The sequence below is a fragment of the Narcine bancroftii genome, chromosome 4 (assembly GCF_036971445.1).
Source record: "Narcine bancroftii isolate sNarBan1 chromosome 4, sNarBan1.hap1, whole genome shotgun sequence".
NCBI classification, from domain to species: domain Eukaryota; kingdom Metazoa; phylum Chordata; class Chondrichthyes; order Torpediniformes; family Narcinidae; genus Narcine; species Narcine bancroftii.
The window spans coordinates 245,128,211-245,146,545 of NC_091472.1; the positions used below are offsets into that span (position 1 = coordinate 245,128,211).

The window sequence follows — 18,335 nt, forward strand, 5'->3', positions numbered from 1 at the left end:
GCTTGCGGACTCTGCCAGCTTGAGTACTTAGATGTTGGTGATGAAGTCACTCCAATGAATGTTGAGGATGGAGCGGAGACAGTGCTGATGGAAGCGTTGTAGGAGCCGTAGGTGATGCCGGTAGAGGACCCATGATTCAGAGCCGAACAGGAGCGTGGGTATGACAACGGCTCTGTACACACTGATCTTTGTGTGTTTCTTCAGGTGGTTGTTTTTCCAGACTCTTGTGTAGTCTTCCAAAGGCACTATTTGCCTTGGCGAGTCTGTTGTCTATCTTGTTGTCAGATGAAATGGTGCAGCCGAGGTAGGTAAACTGGTTGACCGTTTTGAGTTCTGTGTGCCCGATGGAGATGTGGGGGGGCTGGTAGTCATGGTGGGGAGCTGGCTGATGGAGGACCTCAGTTTTCTTCAGGCTGACTTCCAGGTCAAACATTTTGGCAGTTTCCGCAAAACAGGACGTCATGCGCTGGAGAGCTGGCTCTGAATGGGCAACTAAAGCGGCATTGTCTCCAAAGAGTAGACCACGGACAAGTTGCTCTTGTGTCTTGGTGTGAGCTTTCATGCACCTCAGATTGAAGAGACTGCCATCCGTGCGGTACTGGATGTAAACAGCGTCTTCATTGTTGAGGTCTTTCATGGCTTGTTTCAGCATTATGCTGAAGAAGATAGTAAAGAGGGTTGGTGCGAGGACGCAGCCTTGCTTCCTGCCGTTGACGTGCAAACAGAGGAACTATTGACATGGTCTTTGCCCTCAGACAGCTCCAAGAAAAGTGCAGAGAACAAAACAAAGGACTCTACATCACCTTTGTGGACCTCACCAAAGCCTTCGACACCGTGAGCAGGAAAGGGCTTTGGCAAATACTAGAGCGCCTCGGATACCCCCCAAATTCCTCAACATGGTTATCCAACTGCACGAAATCCAACAAGGTCGCATCAGATACAGCAATGAGCTCTCCGAACCCTTCTCCTTGTTTGTTCCATTCTGTTAATTTATCTAGTGCTATCCTTGGTTTCCCCCCTTTCCATAAGAATTTCCTTATTATTTTCTTTAGCTCCTTGAAGAATTTCTCTATTAGGTGAATTGGTAATGATTGAAATAGGTATTGTATCCTTGGGAAGATGTTCACTTTAATACAGTTTGTCCTTCCTATCAGTGTTAGTGCTCTAAGTCGTCTTGTAAATTTTTCATTAATGGCTGATAATTTAGTTTATATAGATGGCCGAGATTATTATTTAGTTGTATACCTAGGTATCGAATTGCTTGTGTTTGCCATCTAAATGGCGATTCTTTCTCAAACTTTGTGAAATCCGCATTATTTATTGGCATTGCTTCACTTTTATTTGCATTGATCTTGTACCCCGATACTTCTCCGTATTCCTTCAATTTCTTATGTAATTCTTTTATTGATATTTCTGGTTCTGTTAAGTATATTATAACGTCATCTCCAAATAGACTGATTTTATATTCCTTCTCTTTTATTTTTATCCCTCTTATTTTCTGTTCTTATCAGTTCTGCTAGTGGTTCTATAGCTAACGCAAACAGTGAGGGAGATAGTGGACATCCCTGCCTTGTTGATCTGCTTAATTTTTTTTTTAATTAAAAAAAAAATTAAATTTTTTCAAAGGTATTTTGCTGTTTTCTTTCTTTCTTTTCCAATCTTTTTATTATTATTATAATTTATAAACACATACAGTTCAAAGAGATATGAAAAATACATAGTAAATAACGAATTAATACAGAGATATTAAACAATAATATTGCAGAATAAAAATATATCATAAAAAAAAATTTAGATCAGTTTAGAGTATGAACTATCTCTAAAAAAAATGATATAATTAATAAAAATATATTAAAAAAAGAGAGAAAAAAAAAAACCTTGCTGTTTTCAAAGTTCAAATTTATTGTCACATATTACCTGGCTTAAAAACAACCTGTTAGAGGAGCTGATGGCATTTTTTTAAACATCCTGCAACTGTGGAGGTCTGTGCCTAAGATGCGTTGCAGATTTGGGGAGCAGTAGACTGGCACAGGGTACCAGAAATGGGGAAAACATCCTCAGTTGAGAAGGAGAAGCCTGGGAGAGTACCCTACAGGGAGGGTGACCATGGCAGTGGACCAATGAGAGGTTAATCGGCTGAAGGATCCACACAGGCTGCAGGCTGTTGGAGAAGCAGGAAATCAGAACCTGGATTCAAGAAGGTGTTGAGGGCAAGGGCTCCCAAAAGGCCTCAGTGCTGGCATCTTCCTGATCGTATTGTAGGTTTGGATCTGAAATTTGTGTGGCTGCAGAGGCTATGGGAGGGCTCTGAGGTGAATCCACAGACACTCAGTGGCTCAGCAAGGTCTTGATTTTGCTTCTCATTCTCTTATTGTTCAGGGCACCAGACAATGCTCATGGTGACTCTTTACGGTAGAAAAAAGCTGAAGTAAATCATGTACATTACATATCTTGTATTATTACATGACAAAAGGAACCTAACCAAGAAAAGCAAGAGTACATTACCGTGTGTCGTTTTACAGTGAGAAGTGATTGCAAGGGCAGTATGGAAATACAATTGTGATGTTCATTCAGGAGCCTGATGTTTGTGGGGAAGAAACGTTTTGACCCTTTTAGCAAAAACATGCCAAAATGCTGGAGGAACTTAGTTGGTCTTTGAGTGTGCTTAGGAGACAAAGATATATTACCCATGTTTTGGGCCTGAGCCCTTCTTCAAGGAATAAATAGACTGAGCAATAAACAGGAAATCTCAGAATATAGACAGTGCTGGCTGGGCAAGGAGTTCAGACCAGCAAGAGGTATTAATTGGATATGATAAGGGGAGAGGTGAGAATTGATTATGTCTGTGCAAAAGGAGACAGGGAAAAGGGAGAGAGACAGAGTTGAGGGAAGATGGCAGGGGAAATAGTGAGGGGGAGGGGTTCAACGAAAGCCAGAGCAATAGATATTAATGTGACCCTGTTACCATCGGATTTCACACTCTTGAACCTTTTCCCCGATGGAACAAGGGAGAAGAGGGTGTGGCCAAGGTGGGATAAGTCCTTCAGTGTGATGGCTGTCTGCCTTTCCAACAGAAGGGGAAATATCTGTATAGATAGAGTTGATGGAGAGGAGGGAAGTTTGTATGATGTTCCAACTGCATTTGCCACCTTCTGCAGCTTCTACTAATCTTGGGTGGAGCAACTCCCATACCACTCAGTGTTGCATCCAGATAGGATGCTCTCAATGGTGTTTCAGGGTTCTGTTTTTAAAAAAAAATTTTTACTTAAGTAACTTTGGGGGGTTGGAACAGGTTAAGACACTCACAGATAACAACATTTTGAACAGACAGCCTGGCACCTAATTCAGAGCTGTAAACAGCTTTATTGTTCTCAATTGAAAAACTATAACAATGGATGTTGACTCAAGACATCTGTTCAAAGAGAAGGACTCCTGCTTATGACTTTTGCATTTGGGAAATTGAAACTGAAAACTAGTATTGATCAAGCAAGTAACGTGATTGAGACTTGGGGAAAAAAAAGCAGCATTTAGTTCATCAGAAAGTCACTTGGAAAGACAGAATTGGAGTGACCTTTGGAGAGATGGTCACTTCTGCTGTTTCTCCTTGTCAGAGGAGAGCAGTGATCTACTATGACCATTGTAATGGTCATTTTTGATTGACCTATGTCTGGGTAAAGGAAATGGGATCAGACCTGTATTTGGATCGTGACCATTCAAATGGTCATTTTGTTTAACTCTTGCCTTGGTTCGTGGAAGCATTGCATCGTGAAAGTCACAAGTTTCGTAACTCGATGCAAGGAAGAGGGGAGTTGTGACAAATCATTCATATGAAGGTAAATGTCTCTGAAAGCAACTCGACAAGAATTTGTGAGTTCTGAGAAATCTGATGGCTTGGTGTCTCACCTACTTCATAATTACTTCTGAACACAGGTTTAAAGGTTCTGAGTTTCAACACAGGATTTTTAAGACTGAACTTTAAATTAACTTTTCAGAATTGTTCCCAAGCTGTAATAGTTTAGATATTCCACATACACATATACATTTGAGCATAGTTAGGGTTAAGTTTAGATTTAAGTAAGATGTTATATTATTAATAGTTATTAATAAAATTAATTGTTTGTAGATACCATTGTCTTGGTGAATTTCTATTGCTGCCGGTCTATGACGTAATAATGGTGTCACTCCAGAATTTGTTGCGTGACATACTGAAACTCAGCCTTCCATGAAAGTAGAGGCGTCGGTGTACTTTTTTGGCTGTCATGTTGGCTTGGCCAGGTCGGGCCACTGAAATGCTTACTCCCAAGAACATGAAGCTGTCTGCTGTCCCCACTTCAGTGCTGTGTTGTGGACAGGGGTGTTGCCTTCAACTCCCCCCCCCCCCCCCCCATACATCTTGAAGTTTATGATCAGCTTCTTTGTCTTTCTGTCATTGAAAGAAAGGTTGTTAGATTGGCACCAGGCCACTTGATTCTCAATCTCCCTTCCTGTATTACATTTCATCGTTATTTGATATCTGGCTGACAATTGTGGAGTCATGTGTAAACTTAAAAGATGGCGTTGGAGCAATAAGTGCTTGGTCTGTTGTTTTCGCTTGTCTCCTGGGACCAATGTGATTGTTCTCCATAGATGAAGATGTTATTGGCCTGGAGAATAAGGGATCCACTGTAACAAATTAAATAGCATTATTTTTATTTTAGTAATAGTAATATTTTTGGTGCAGACAAAATGATCCCCCAGTGACACATCATTGGGATATCAATTTGTTTTCACTGAATTGAGTACTTTGATAAATAGTAACCATCCATCTTCTTTCCCCCAGAGGTTTAATTAGTATTGTGTACTTTGCTTTTTGGCTCTGTCATTTAATTTCAAGGTCTGTGTATTATGACCAGTAAGCCATCTTTTATTCAGTTCCCAGAAGAGGTTACTTAAGTACTTTTATGTCCTTTTCAAAACAGGAAAAACGAGTGTCCTGAACAAAGATGACTGGTGGAATTTATTGTTAAAAGCCATTTACACCTTGTGTGACCTCAGACGTTTCAAAGAAGCTGAACTCTTGGTTGATTCTTCCTTGGAGTATTACTCATTTTATGATGATAGGCAGAAACGGAAAGAGTTGGAATACTTTGGTCTGTCAGCTGCTGTTCTGGACAACAACTTCAGGAAAGCATACAATTACATCAGGTACTTCACATCCATTCATTCTTAGTAACAAAACTTTAATCTTTATGGAGAGAAAAACACACTTTTTACATTAAAAATGATTCATCATTGTGAACTACTAAATTACCACTGTATTTTAAAGATGGTAACACAAAGTAATATTGGAACATATCAGATAAAAATAAATACTATCATTTAAATAGAATCTTTCATTGTCAGGAGTTAAAAAATATAACATGATTCCAAATATGAGGGATTTTGGGCATGAACACACCCTGGAGAATATGTCCATGGAACAGAAAATGACATGGGGAGATCTGACAGAGATATTTAAAACATGAAGTATATTGACATGCTGGTAGAGAGAAACTGTTCACTATCAAGTGAAGGTAATCACCAAAAGTGATATGAGATTTTTTAAAATATATACGGCGAGTTGTTAGGATCTAGAATGCCCTGTCGGTGAAAAGAGTGGAAACAAATTTGTTCGTTGCATTAGCAAGGAAATTGGATAAATATCTGTAATTAGTAGGGCAGTGAGGAGAGGTGGGAGAGTGGCACCAGCTGGATTGGCCCACATGGAATCAATGCATGGCCTCCTTCCAGGGTGTAATCATTCAGTGTAAGAGGATCATGTTTCTTTTACACCAGTTCTTGAGGATAAATGTCTCAGTATTTTAAATAAAAGTATGCCTTAATATTTTAAATGTGTATAAATATGCTATGTCTTTACCATGCAAACATGGTATGAATGATAAATAAAGGTGACGACTAAAGAGGAGCCTGGCTGTGCACCTCGTTTGAAAGTTGTCATCTCGTACATCTCCATTTGTATTGAAATGTCACTGTAGATATTTGTGCTGTCTACAGAGTAGGAGTTCCCTCTTGAATCAGAAAGTTATGGCTTCAAAATTACTACCTCTGACATTCATAGACTGGTGTTTTCTATTAGAACAGCTTGATAAGTGGCTTTGGCAAGTAGATCTTGATACCAGATTCTCATTCTGTGAACTGCTGGTTTGACTTTCTCTTGCATTCTTCTGCTTCAGGTTTAGCATGTTCTGACTTGATTGAATGAGGCTGAAACTTGATTGATAAAGAAAATAATGAAGTGAATCAAACTGTTAGAATTATTTGTATCCACTAGAGGGCTAACATACACAGCTTACACTGCCGTATCTATCAAGATGCTCTGATGCTGAACTGGGGAGAGGCAACTCAAAAATCTTATTGATATTCCCAACATTTTGCTGGAGGATTATCCTGCTGGTCCTGCACCAGGTTACAAATGGGCAGGATTTGTAATCCTATTGATTTCAGTGTGTGCTGTGGGAAAGAATGAGACCATTAAAAAAAATCAATTTTGCTTTAACGATTTGACTGTTTTCAATGTTTAAAATCAAAAAATTTAAAAAATGAAATCAACAAAGAAAATTTTTTCAATTATTCCATTTTTTATTTGTCATCTTAAAGTTCTAACAGCTTTGGAACCCTGCAAATCTTGGTTAAGCTTTTTCTACATTTAAAAACTCTCAGGAAAATTTTGGAGATGGGATTTCAGTACACCACCAAAGGGCTTGCTGCAGGAGTCTGATACATTTTGGCCTAGCAAGTAAGGTCTTTTACTGTAGACTAGGTAAATTCAGGTTGATTACAGTGATCATTCTCAGAGGAGGGCCTGCTCTTGCAAGGTCTGTCCTGCCATTGTTGTCTTGTCCACGATTATGTCTCACAACCTCATCAAATCTTAAATTATTTAATATTAACTATTTTGTATTATATGAATAATTTTTTATTTCTTTTATGGAATGCTTAAATGTATGTACAAGTAAATGTTGCCTTGGACCAAAATTCAATCATTTCTTTCATTTTGTTAAATTAATAACTTGGAGCAGTAAATGCATCAAAATTTCTAAACCTCAAGAGAAACAAAATAAAGTATCACCAAACATTTTCATCATAATTAACATAGATTTGTTTGTATTTTACTCCGGTTGTGCATTCTGATCTAGAGGTTCACAGTATGGCAAAACTTTTATTCCCCCAAACCATACTGCTTTCCAGCGTACTGTATTTTTTAAAAATTGCAGTCACTCCAGTTCATTGCCTAACAAAGTTTGGAGCATCTGCTATGATTGGAATAATTTAATAAATGTCAGTGGATGTTCTAAATGATCTATTTTCCTCATTTTATTAATTTCTAAAATATGTGCTATAACTAAAATACCTGTCCAGAGTACAAATAGATACTTGAGAACCAAAAAATGTATCGTCACTTCACTTCACCTAAATATTGTCACATCTTTGATTTAGTTTTTCAACAAGCTGCTCAAGGATTTTAATGATGAATAAAATAACCTGAAATAAGAATTATTTTATGTGGTCTAACCTTAATGATGGTTGGTTATTTTGTTTAAAATGAATGTGAAATAAAGAACATTATTGCTAACTGATTTAGATATGGCTTTCCTTCCAATTTCTGTCAAAACTGAAATGTAAGCCTGGAGGGAGTGGCTTCGAACCTGCATAGTTGTTTTCAGTGATTTTGAACTATTGTTCAAATGTTTATCAAGTGCTTGATCTCACCAATGACCAAATTTTGACTGGTTTTTCTTTTCGACAAAGCTGCCTTTTAAAGGCAGTAGCTGACCAGTTTGGAAGGAACATTTAACTACTCATAAAAGGTGATGTTGACATTTATCAACATTTGATGATTTCATAAAGAACTACACTTTGTAAAAATCCCCATTGGTAATATTTTGTTTGAGTCTATACTTTGCCAATTTATTTGGTTTGGTTTCCTGGGTCTCTTTGTAGTGAAAATGATGATTTAAGTTTGAGAAATTGTAAATTTCAGAAAATATTTTCTTCAAAAATATTATAATTATGCCTTTCCAAAAAAAAAGTTCATGATTTTTGTCCCTCAACTTTCAGGGTCATGGTGATGGAAAATGTGAACAGACCACAGCTGTGGAATATCTTCAACCAAGTTACCATGCATTCTCAAGACCTGAGGCACCATCGTTTTTGTCTGCGCTTGATGTTGAAACACCCAGACAATCATGCCCTCTGTGTGCTTAATGGACATAATGCTTTTGTGGCTGGAAGCTTTAAGCATGCTTTAGGTAGGTATGAGAGATTGTTTTCTCGCATGTACTGCCGGTAGCAAAAATAATCTCCCGTTTTGTTCTGATGAAGTCTTGGAACTGAAAAGTTAAATGCTGCCTGACCTACTGATTTTTTAAATTTCTGACTATTTTGTTGTTTTACTTACACTAGGGTTAGCATTTTAATTTTGCATCTTGAAGCTTGAGGCCTTTACTTAAAATAAATTACTGATCTGAAATCTAGCTCTATTGTTTCTGAAATTGCTCTGAAAAATGAGCCTGAAGACGAGTCCAAAATGGGATTATTATGTTTGTGTTCAGATACCTTCCTGACCTTTTCACTTGAATTTCAACTCTTCAAAATTAAACAACACTTCAAAGTTAAATATTAAACTTGGTATGTGGGTCACTTACATTATTTTTCAGGAATGTTAAGCATTTCCTCAGGGATTTCTGATAAAGCAGTCAGTCACTTGTCACCTTGTTCTATCTATAGGCGCTGCTCTAAGAATATTTCTAATTTCAAGTTGTAAAGTGTCATAGGTCATCATGAAATTATCTGTACCACCAGTTGAGAGTATAATTCCTGCATTCCTTTGATGAACCAGCCAGCATCGCTATCACAACAGTTCAGCCTCTCTGCTTCACTGGAGATGAAGTTTTTAAAAATATGTACAGTACTTTTCTTTAATTACTCCTTGCAGTCATTGATATTTTTTTTTATTTCATCTCTTTTATGTTCTATATCACCTCCAGCACCTCCTGTTCCTCCCATTTCCTCATGTACTACCCATCTGGAGCACTTTGAGATTCACTTTTGACTATTGATTGTTTGAGACACCACCATTCTGATGTGTAAGAATTAATTTACTTCTTCATCTTTTGTCCCTGTTGTCTGCACAATGTCCTTTATACTAAATGCCTACCAATTTAATTTCCATTGTTACCTTGTACAAAAATATTCTAATCTTAATAACCTATCTCTTAGGATGCAACTACCTGCATCTCTTCAATATTGGATAATCTTAATATACCTTTGGAATCTTCCTGACATCTGCAACCTTTAAGTACATCATTTAGTCTTCATTACTCTTTGGGAACAGGGACAAAGACTTCGTGTGCTGTGAAAAATTATAGGCTAGATCTTATATAAATGACACTACAGCTATGGATGTAATAACTTTTATGTAAATTTCAGCTTGGAAGTTTTAGTTTGTCAGATACCCACATTCTTGACTTATGGCACTCCAGACCAAAATCCTCGATCCAGGTGGACAACTGATAATATTTGGGACACTGGCTCTGGTCGTAAACCTGCCCATATTCTTGACCTCCAGTGTTCTTAATCTGAACTCTGGCTGTAGATGTACAACAACTAATTTCACTGCTTGCAAGGACAAGAAATTGCATATAATCCATGTTATGCCAAACTGGATTTACTGGATGTCTCAGTGGAAATCACAATAATCTGGAAATCTAAAATAAAAATAGAAAATGCTGCAAATATTCAGCAAATCAGGCCACATATGTGGAAAGAAACATTTCACCTTTCAGGTCAAAGAACCTTTGTTAGAACTGGGAAGGAGTCTCAAGAAGCCTTGGGAGGGTGGGAGAGGACAGGTTTCACTGATGGGAAAAGAGAAAGTGAGAAAGTGGAAAAAATTATGGTAGGCGGGCAAACAATTGAGCTGAACCAATGCCACAAATGAGCAACTGATACAGGGAGAAATCACGTGGAGGACATACATGCTTATCTGGGCTTCCCACATTCTATGTTCTCGCCCTTGAACTGATCTTATTAAATTATTAACCAGATACCCTTGCTTATAGTTTATCCCCTTGCTCACCCCTCCCTTACTCTTTCTGCATTTTAACAAGCTTCCCTTATCTCCTTCCCAATTCTGACATGTGGGTAAAAGTAAAAGTTGTAAAATTTTAGGGGAACATCTTCACACAGAGAGTGGTGGGGGTGTGGAATGAGCTTCCAGCCGAAGTGGTGAATGCGGGTTCAGTTTTAACATTGAAAAGGAATTTGGACAGATACATGGATGGGAAAGGTATGGAAGCCTATGGTGCAGGTCTGTGGAACTGGGGCAAAAACAAAATGGTTCGGCGTGGACAAGAAGAGCCAAAGAGCCCTGTTTCTGTGCTGTTATGTTCAATGGTTCTATGGAATGTACACTTTAATCACATGTGAATTGTTTGAATACAAATTTAAAACTGTGGGACACAGGACAAATAAAGGAAAAAAGTGTCTTCATTCCAAATATTACAGAGTTTATTATATAATGATTCAGAATTGGGATAAAGACTTCTATTTGCTCTATTTTTTCCTCTTTTCCCAAATGCTGATTGATCGGCCAAATAATTTTAACTTTTGAAAATATTTCTTCTGAATTGAAGGGCTAAAGTTATGGGGAGAAAGTAGATAGGCTAGTCTTGTTTTCCCTGGAGCAACAGAGGCCAGAAAATGACCTGATAAAGAAAGAGAAAATTAACAAAGAGGCATGGACAAGTGTAGGGGAATTAAAATGAAGATGCCATAGGTTCAAGGTAAGAGGGAAGAGTTTTAAAGGTGAAAGATTAAAAAGAAACAGTGGTTGATGGAGGATGTGATGGAATGAATTTCAATGATGATATTTAAGACATACAGTAAAACCCTTGTTATCCAGAATTCTAGCATCCGGCAACCTCAAGCAACAAGAAAAAGAAAATTGCAGAAAATAAATAGGTAAATAGTATGGATGTTTAAAATTGGCGTGCCTTGCCGTTGGTTCACCAATCACATAACATGCAACCTCAAGCAACAAGAAAAAGGAAATTGCAGAAAATAAATAGGTAAATTGTCCAGAAATGATTTGGCATCTCAATTCACACAACTGTTTAAATTTTATAAAAATGTAGACATACAACACGGCAACGGGCCTTTTTGGCCCACGAGCCCGTGCCACCCAATTTACACCTCATTAACCTACACCATCAGTATGTTTTGAACGGTGGGAGGAAACCAGAGCCACCAGAGAAAACCCATGCAGACATGGAGAGAATGTACAAACTCCTTCCAGTCAGCATGGGACTTAAATCATGGTCCAGTCCCAATTGTTCGCCAACTATGTCACCTGTTGTCCAGGTTCTGTTTCTTGTGCTCTTTTTGAAATCACTGAGGTCATTGCTTTCACTCCCATTAAAATCGACAAGATCCCGATTCCAACACTCCTTTTAAATTCTCTGGGGCCACACTTCATAGACTCCCTTTCAATTCTCTGCAACCTAATTTCTTCAAGTTCCTTTAAATATATTGGCACATTGTTTCATATTCAACCTTTAAACTTACCAGCACCCTTTTTCCTATGGTTCCGTTGAACACAATGGACCTGGATCTTCATTTACACTCAATTGATTCTCATTGCTCACACTTCCTTTTTAGTCACAAGGAATGTGTCACACATGGGCTTTTCAACTCGTTAGGGTTTTGCTTCCTTTGTTTTTATATTCTAGATTTCAGCGAAAGGATTAGTGGAACTCTTGTGCTAGAACACAAAATTAGATTGGGGCTGTTTGAGCCAACATAGACAATGAGTGGAATGGCCTCCTGTGTAACAAATTTGTATGGTTCTATGAATTATTTCACTAAAGCTTTTGTTTTATTCCAAATTGCAGGTCAGTATGTTCAGGCATTTAGGATTCGTCCAGATGAACCTCTGCACAGTCTCTGCGTGGGCCTTACTTTTATCCATATGGCATCTCAGAAGTTTGTTTTAAAACGGCATCCTCTCTTGGTGCAGGTTTGTCAATTTCATAAGTTTCAAGTTCAGGTGTTTCCTGGGGGAATATCTGTCTGCAAAATAATTTGATCCAGCAGTTTATAACTTCAATTATATACTGTTATGAACCCAAAAGATCCCAAAAGCCAGCAGCAAATAGGCATTCACCAAGACAAGTAGTTACTTTTTAAAAAAACTTTATTTATTCGTACAAAATACAGATAATAAGTAACATATATAACAATAAACAAAGCACGAACGTTATATTTTATATATATTAAAAAAAAGAAAGAAAAAAAAAGGAAAGAAACCCCCCCCCCCTTTCAGCCAACTCTCCTAAGGAGAGCCATAAAGAAAAAAGAAAAAAAAAAGAAAAGCAAAGCATACATATTAAAATCTAGTCAATATAAATCAAAATGTAAATATTCTGAATATAACAACCACCTATTAATAAAAAAAACTATAATTATCCGCGAAACATATGTAATTTTTTCCATTATTAAACAATATTTCATCTCATTATGCCAAAAGTCTCAAATTTAATCATTTCAGGTAAAATCAAATCTCGACCGAACACATGTTTTACCAAAGATCGAACTTGATAAAAATACGGTTCCGCTTAATCGGACTCTTTAAACCCCGAACATTAAAAGTAGCAAACTTCAACTATGACATATCAACTAATATTACTAAAAACTAATAATATCAATATATAAAGACTCAGATCAACATAAATAGGCCCTCAAATAGGAGAAAAAGAAACCACAAATTAAAGTCTAAATAAAATTAAAAGAAAAAAAAGATAAAAAGAAAAAAAAACCCAAAAAACTACCAAAAGGTAGTAATCCCTAAACAAAAGTTGGGTGTGGATCACCCACCAGTGGCTGATGACTAGTAGAACATAGAGCAAATTTCTCCCTCCCCAGCCAAACAAAGAATAACAACAAGATATCATAATGACATAAAAAGAAAATAAAAATAAGAAAGTTCTTCTATTCATCCAAGAAATTCCAGACTCGGCGACCCCATTTCAAGGAAATGGACTCTTTCCATTCCTATTTCTGCCGTTTTTTCCATTTCCAGAACAACCAGATTTTTCTTTAGGAAACAATGGTGGGCTACGTCTTTGTCCTCTTACATCTGGCAACGGGTCAGCAAAACTCATTGCTTCACACTCATTCTCAAAAAACCGAGATTGAAAGTCTCCACAAAACACCTTCAACACTGCCGGATAGCGAAAAGTAGACTTATAACCTTTACGCCACAAAACTTCTTTAACTGGATTAAATCGACGCCGATGCTGAATAACCTCTTGACTCAAATCAGGATAGAAAAAAACTCTACTATTCTGAATCATTAACGGGGCTTGTTGTTGTCTCGTGTTTTGTACTGCTAAACGAAGTATCGTTTCTCTGTCCAAATAATTCAAACATCAAATTATCACTGGTCTCGGTGGTTGACCAGGCAGAGGTCTTCTTCTTAAGGCTCTATGAGCTCTTTCCAATACCAGACCTCCAGAGAAAAATTCCTGCCCCAGTATTTGTGGAATCCATTCGGTAAAAAAAACGAAGAGGATCTTGTTCTTCCATACCTTCTGGCAAACCAACAATCTTCACATTATTCCTTCTACTTTGATTCTCCAAATAATCTACTTTCCTCTCTAACTCCCTCTCACATTCTCGCAATTCTTTAACGGATTTTTCCACCTCCAACACTTTTTCTGTATTAGAAGACACTTGTTGTTGACATTTCAAAAAATCAGCCTGAAATTGTTTAAAATCCTCACAAGATGCTTCCACACGTATTTTAACAGTATCCAGTTCCAAACTGAGCCTCTGAGACATTTCATTCAGCATACGCTGAATGATAAAGTTTAGCTGTTTACATTGTAATTCAGAAAAGGTCAGCCCTGCTTTCTCTTGCGTAGTGGCAGAACCAGGTAACTGCAGCTCCTGCTGCATCTCAACAACAGGCAGTTTAACAGTTTTACTGCGGGTCTGGACTCCCAGCGACGGCACCCCGACTTCCTCAGGGGGCCGATGCTGTTCTCCCCCCGCAACCCGTTGTTGCTTCAAAAACTAACGGAAAAGACCAAAATATTCAGATTGGAGTATATCCTGTGGCATTTCAAGCAATGGAGTTGTCTTCTTGCGTGCCCCCTCCATTAAAGTCGGCAGGCTGCCAGAATCAGGATCCACATCGGGGGCACACGCACCTTCCTTCTGAGAACAGGTAATTCCAGCGATGTCCTTCTCCTAGTGAGTAGTAGTCATTTTTTCAGCTCCCACAAGCAATCTCTGTGGTTTAGCCTTGAAAGAAAGCAAACCTGAAGTTGTAGCAGACTGTTTATGCTCTAAATCTTCAACACTCCGAAAATGTACTTTCTTCTGTACTTGAGGTTTAATCTTTTTACCATTAATAGCCATAACAATTCCTTGATACTTTAAACTAAGTTTTAAAAAATTTAAACCTGAAAACAAAGAGTTAAAAACGGCTTCTTAAAAGTCTGGCCAGAGAGATCGAGATTACATGTCTAGACTTTACGCCATCTTGCCAGGCCCCCCGACAAGTAGTTACTTAAACAAAAGTTGTTTTTAATTATATTTAAACATGAAAACAGAATCAAACTTTAACTTATCTCTATACTTAACTAACCCAAATTATACCCCTTCTAATTCTAAGCGCACGTGTATGATGTGTGTAATTTAAGAAAAGTTCTTTGGTTCATAGTTCAATCTCTCTTCTCCTTCTTCCAAGTTCTCTGGATACAGGCAATTCTTATACTGTGCACAGGCTTTGGTGCTCGAAAGGTAAATGTTTACTGCTGAAGAAAGTTCTTGTAAGGTTTGCAGAGAGAGATTTGTTGTTCCAGGATTTCCACAACTGAGGTACCACCATTAGTCACCTCAATGTCTCACTGAGAAAACTTACCCCATCAGGGTTCTCCAGATGGCAACCTCTTTGTTTCAGGCTTCCACAGAGTTCCTTTCTGTTCCCCTTATTCCAAGGGAATCATCATACGGATAGCATTTTCAGCCATCCACCTCTCTGGAGCTTTTCTTCAGTTTCACTAAGCTTCCTGGCTTGCACCGTTCAGCTGCTTTCAGTGTCACACACACTGGCTGAGAGAGCTTGTCTTCTCTCCCTTTCTCTCTCTCCAACTGCAAACTGTCAGGAAGCCCATGTGACTCTCTCACTTGCAAAAAAAACCCTCCTTCTTCAGCAAACAACAGGAGTTATCCTTCTGCTCCCATCTGTTGTCTTCAATAAACAAAACCCAGGAGTGACCTTTCTGTGAGCACTCTGTAGGTACTTGCAAACAGCCAGTTTGTCTCCTCTAAGACAATGGTCTATTAATTTCATGACATCATTTCAATTAGCACCTACTTGTGAAATGTTACATATCATTCTCCATAGTTTTTGCAATGTTCCTGAATATGAATTCTTCAGTATTTCAAATAAGATCTGTTTTAAAATGTGTGTATGTATGTAACCCACTGTAATCTTTTCAAATTCATCCCAGTATTTATCCATTATGATACCCATTTATAATGTAGTGAAAAATCAATCTCCAATTCCTTGCCTTCCATCACCTCATCTTCATGATGGATGTCCAGTCTTTATACACCTCCATTCCCCATCAGGAGGGTCTTAAAGCCCTCTGCTTCTTTCTGCAACGATGAAATCAGTTCCCTTCTGCCTGACAGAACGTTTTCTTACCCTGAACAACTTATTTTCACTCCTCACTTTCTCCAAGCCAAAGGTGCAGCTATGGCCACTCACATGGATCCTAGCTATGCCTTACTTTCTGTTGGCCTTGTGGAATAGTCATTGATCCAAACCTTCTCTGGTACCATTCCCCAAATAATTCTCCATTACATCGTTGACTGCATTGGTGCTGCTTTCACCGTCTCTTGTAAAGATGCCATCATTTTCTCCCTGTTTCTCCACATATTTAAACTCATGATGAAGCCCTCCATTCTAGGAGATCTGAAATGTCCTCCTTTTGCAGGAAACGTGGCTTTCTTTCCACTGTGATTAATGGAACCCTCTCTCACTTCCTCCATTTCTTGTACTTCTGCTCTCACAACTGCCATCAATCCAAACAACAGAGATGGAGTTTCCCTCATCCTTCACCCTGCTGGCCTCCACCTCTAGCACATTTCCGCCAGATGTAATTCAACCATGAGCCCCATTTTTTCCTTGCCACCTCTTTCTACCTTCCACACGTACCATTCTCTCTGTGACTCTCTGGTCTACTCATACCTCCCACCCACCCCTCCCTAACCTCTGGCATTTTCCCTTGCAACCACAGGAGGCACAATGCTTGTTCTTGCATCTCCTCCCTCACCACCTACCAGGGACCTGAATGAACCTTTCAGGTGAGAGAAAGATTCACATTTGTGTCCTCTGACCTCACCTAATGTATTCAGTGCTCCTGATGTTGCCTCCCGCATGTTAGTAAGACCAAGTTGTCAATTAGGCGACAGATTCAGCAGAGCACCTGTGCTCTGTCTATAATGGCCATTCTGAGCTCTTGTTTGTGAGCAACTTTAACTTGTCCAAGTTTCCACACCAATCTCTCTGTCCTTGACCTTCTCCACTTGCAGGATGGGTTACAGTACAAACTAGAGATTACCTCACATTCTGCCTGGGCAGTGTACAACCCAATGGCTAAAACAGAATTCTCCAATTTCAGGTAGCCCTCACCTCTTGTGTCTCCCACTTTCTCTCCTCTCTTCCCACTTTGATCTACCTGGTCCTCTCATTTTTTTTTTCCCCTCCTCCTCCTGGTTTAATTCACCTTTCATGCACACATTTTACCCACCAGATCCCTTCTCCTCTCAGTTCCCATTAGTTATCAGATTCCAGCATTGGTTGTTTTTGTGTTACCACTTATCCCCTCCAGCAACTTGTCTCCACCTTCACCCTCCCCCACCTGCTTCCACCTGGTCCTGCAGGTGCCTAAGTTGATGTTTTTCATTTTTTTTAGGGATTCTCCTTTCTAACTCGATACTTGGAACTTCGAGGACCTTGCCAAGAAGTGTACTATAACATAGGACGTGCATTACATCAATTGGGGCTCGTGCATTTTGCAATTCATTATTATGAAAAGGCACTGGAGCTGCCTCCTCTCAAGTTAGAGGTATGTAAAATGTTGGAAATTTTAATTACCGCAGTTGAGTTTTTTTCTCATTTCACACGATAATATTCCTTCAGGATAGAAGATCCAGGTTACAGACAAAGAAGTCCATTAGTTTATCTTAATTTCAGGAATAGCTTCTACCTGCTTAAGAGTTGTTGATTATAGTTGCTTGATACCCAGGCACCAATAAGTTAGACCACAAGATATAAGAGCAGAAATGGGCTATTAACCCCTTTGAGTCTGCCCCACCATTCAATCAGAGCAGATCCATTTTCCCCACTCTGCCCCACTGCCCGGCCTTCTCCCCATAACTTTTGATGCCCTGGCTAATCAAGAACCAATCAATCTTTTCCTTAAATACACCCAATGACTTGACATCCAGAACAGCCTGTGTGTTAGATTTACTGCTAAGCAGTTTTCATTTTTTCTTTCTTAATTTATTCTTGTTGCTGCAGCTTGAATTTCAGCAGACAGTTTAAGGAAAAGACCTGATGTCAATGTACATTAGCTTTATTGTTGGAACAGCAATAATCTGCTGTGAGCCAAGTTAACCAAATTCAGCTGGGCAGCACTGTTGTCTTCATAGCCTCAGGGTTTCAGATAGACAAAAGCAGGCAAGGTACTTGCTGATTCCTGTAATATCCTAACTGGGTCCAATAACTGGTCAATGGAAGGCATAGAACATAGACATAGAACAATGCAGTACAGTCCCTTCGGCCTTTGATGTTGTGCTGACCCATATATTCCTCCCTACCCCATAACCCTCTATTTTCCTTTCATCCATGTATCTTAAATACCCCCAAAGTTTCAGCCTCCACCTCCACCCCAGCAAGGCATTCCAGGCACCAACAGCTCTGTGTATTTAAAAAATCTTACCCCTGATGTCTTCCCAAAACTTTCCTATCTTAACTTTGTACACATGTTCTCTGGTGCTTGCTGATCCTGCCCTGGGAAACAGGTGGTGGCTGTCCATCCCTATGTATGCCTTTCATAATCTTGTAGACCTTTATCAAGTTTCCTCTCATCCTCCTACACTCCAAAGAGAGAAGTCCCAGCTCTGCGAACCATGCCTCACAAGACTGGTTTCCCAATCCGGGCATCATCCAGTAAATCTCCTTTGCACCCTCTCCATAGCTTCCACATCCTTCCTATAAT

At 38.9% G+C, this 18,335-nt stretch overlaps 1 protein-coding gene across 3 annotated transcripts in view; it reads left to right on the forward strand.

Moving 5' to 3' along the window:
- Window positions 1-18,335, forward strand: part of gtf3c3 (general transcription factor IIIC, polypeptide 3) — a 100,817-nt gene that overhangs the window by 67,194 nt on the left and 15,288 nt on the right. For 2 of the 3 annotated variants that reach the window (XM_069934586.1, XM_069934584.1), the window contains exons 14-17: window positions 4,959-5,184; window positions 8,098-8,288; window positions 11,931-12,055; window positions 17,028-17,180. In XM_069934586.1, the coding sequence (XP_069790687.1) occupies window positions 4,959-5,184; window positions 8,098-8,288; window positions 11,931-12,055; window positions 17,028-17,180 (695 nt within the window). Of the gene's footprint in view, window positions 1-4,958; window positions 5,185-8,097; window positions 8,289-11,930; window positions 12,056-16,349; window positions 16,417-17,027; window positions 17,181-18,335 lie in introns of those variants that run through there. The other variant, XM_069934585.1, reaches the window with a different exon arrangement.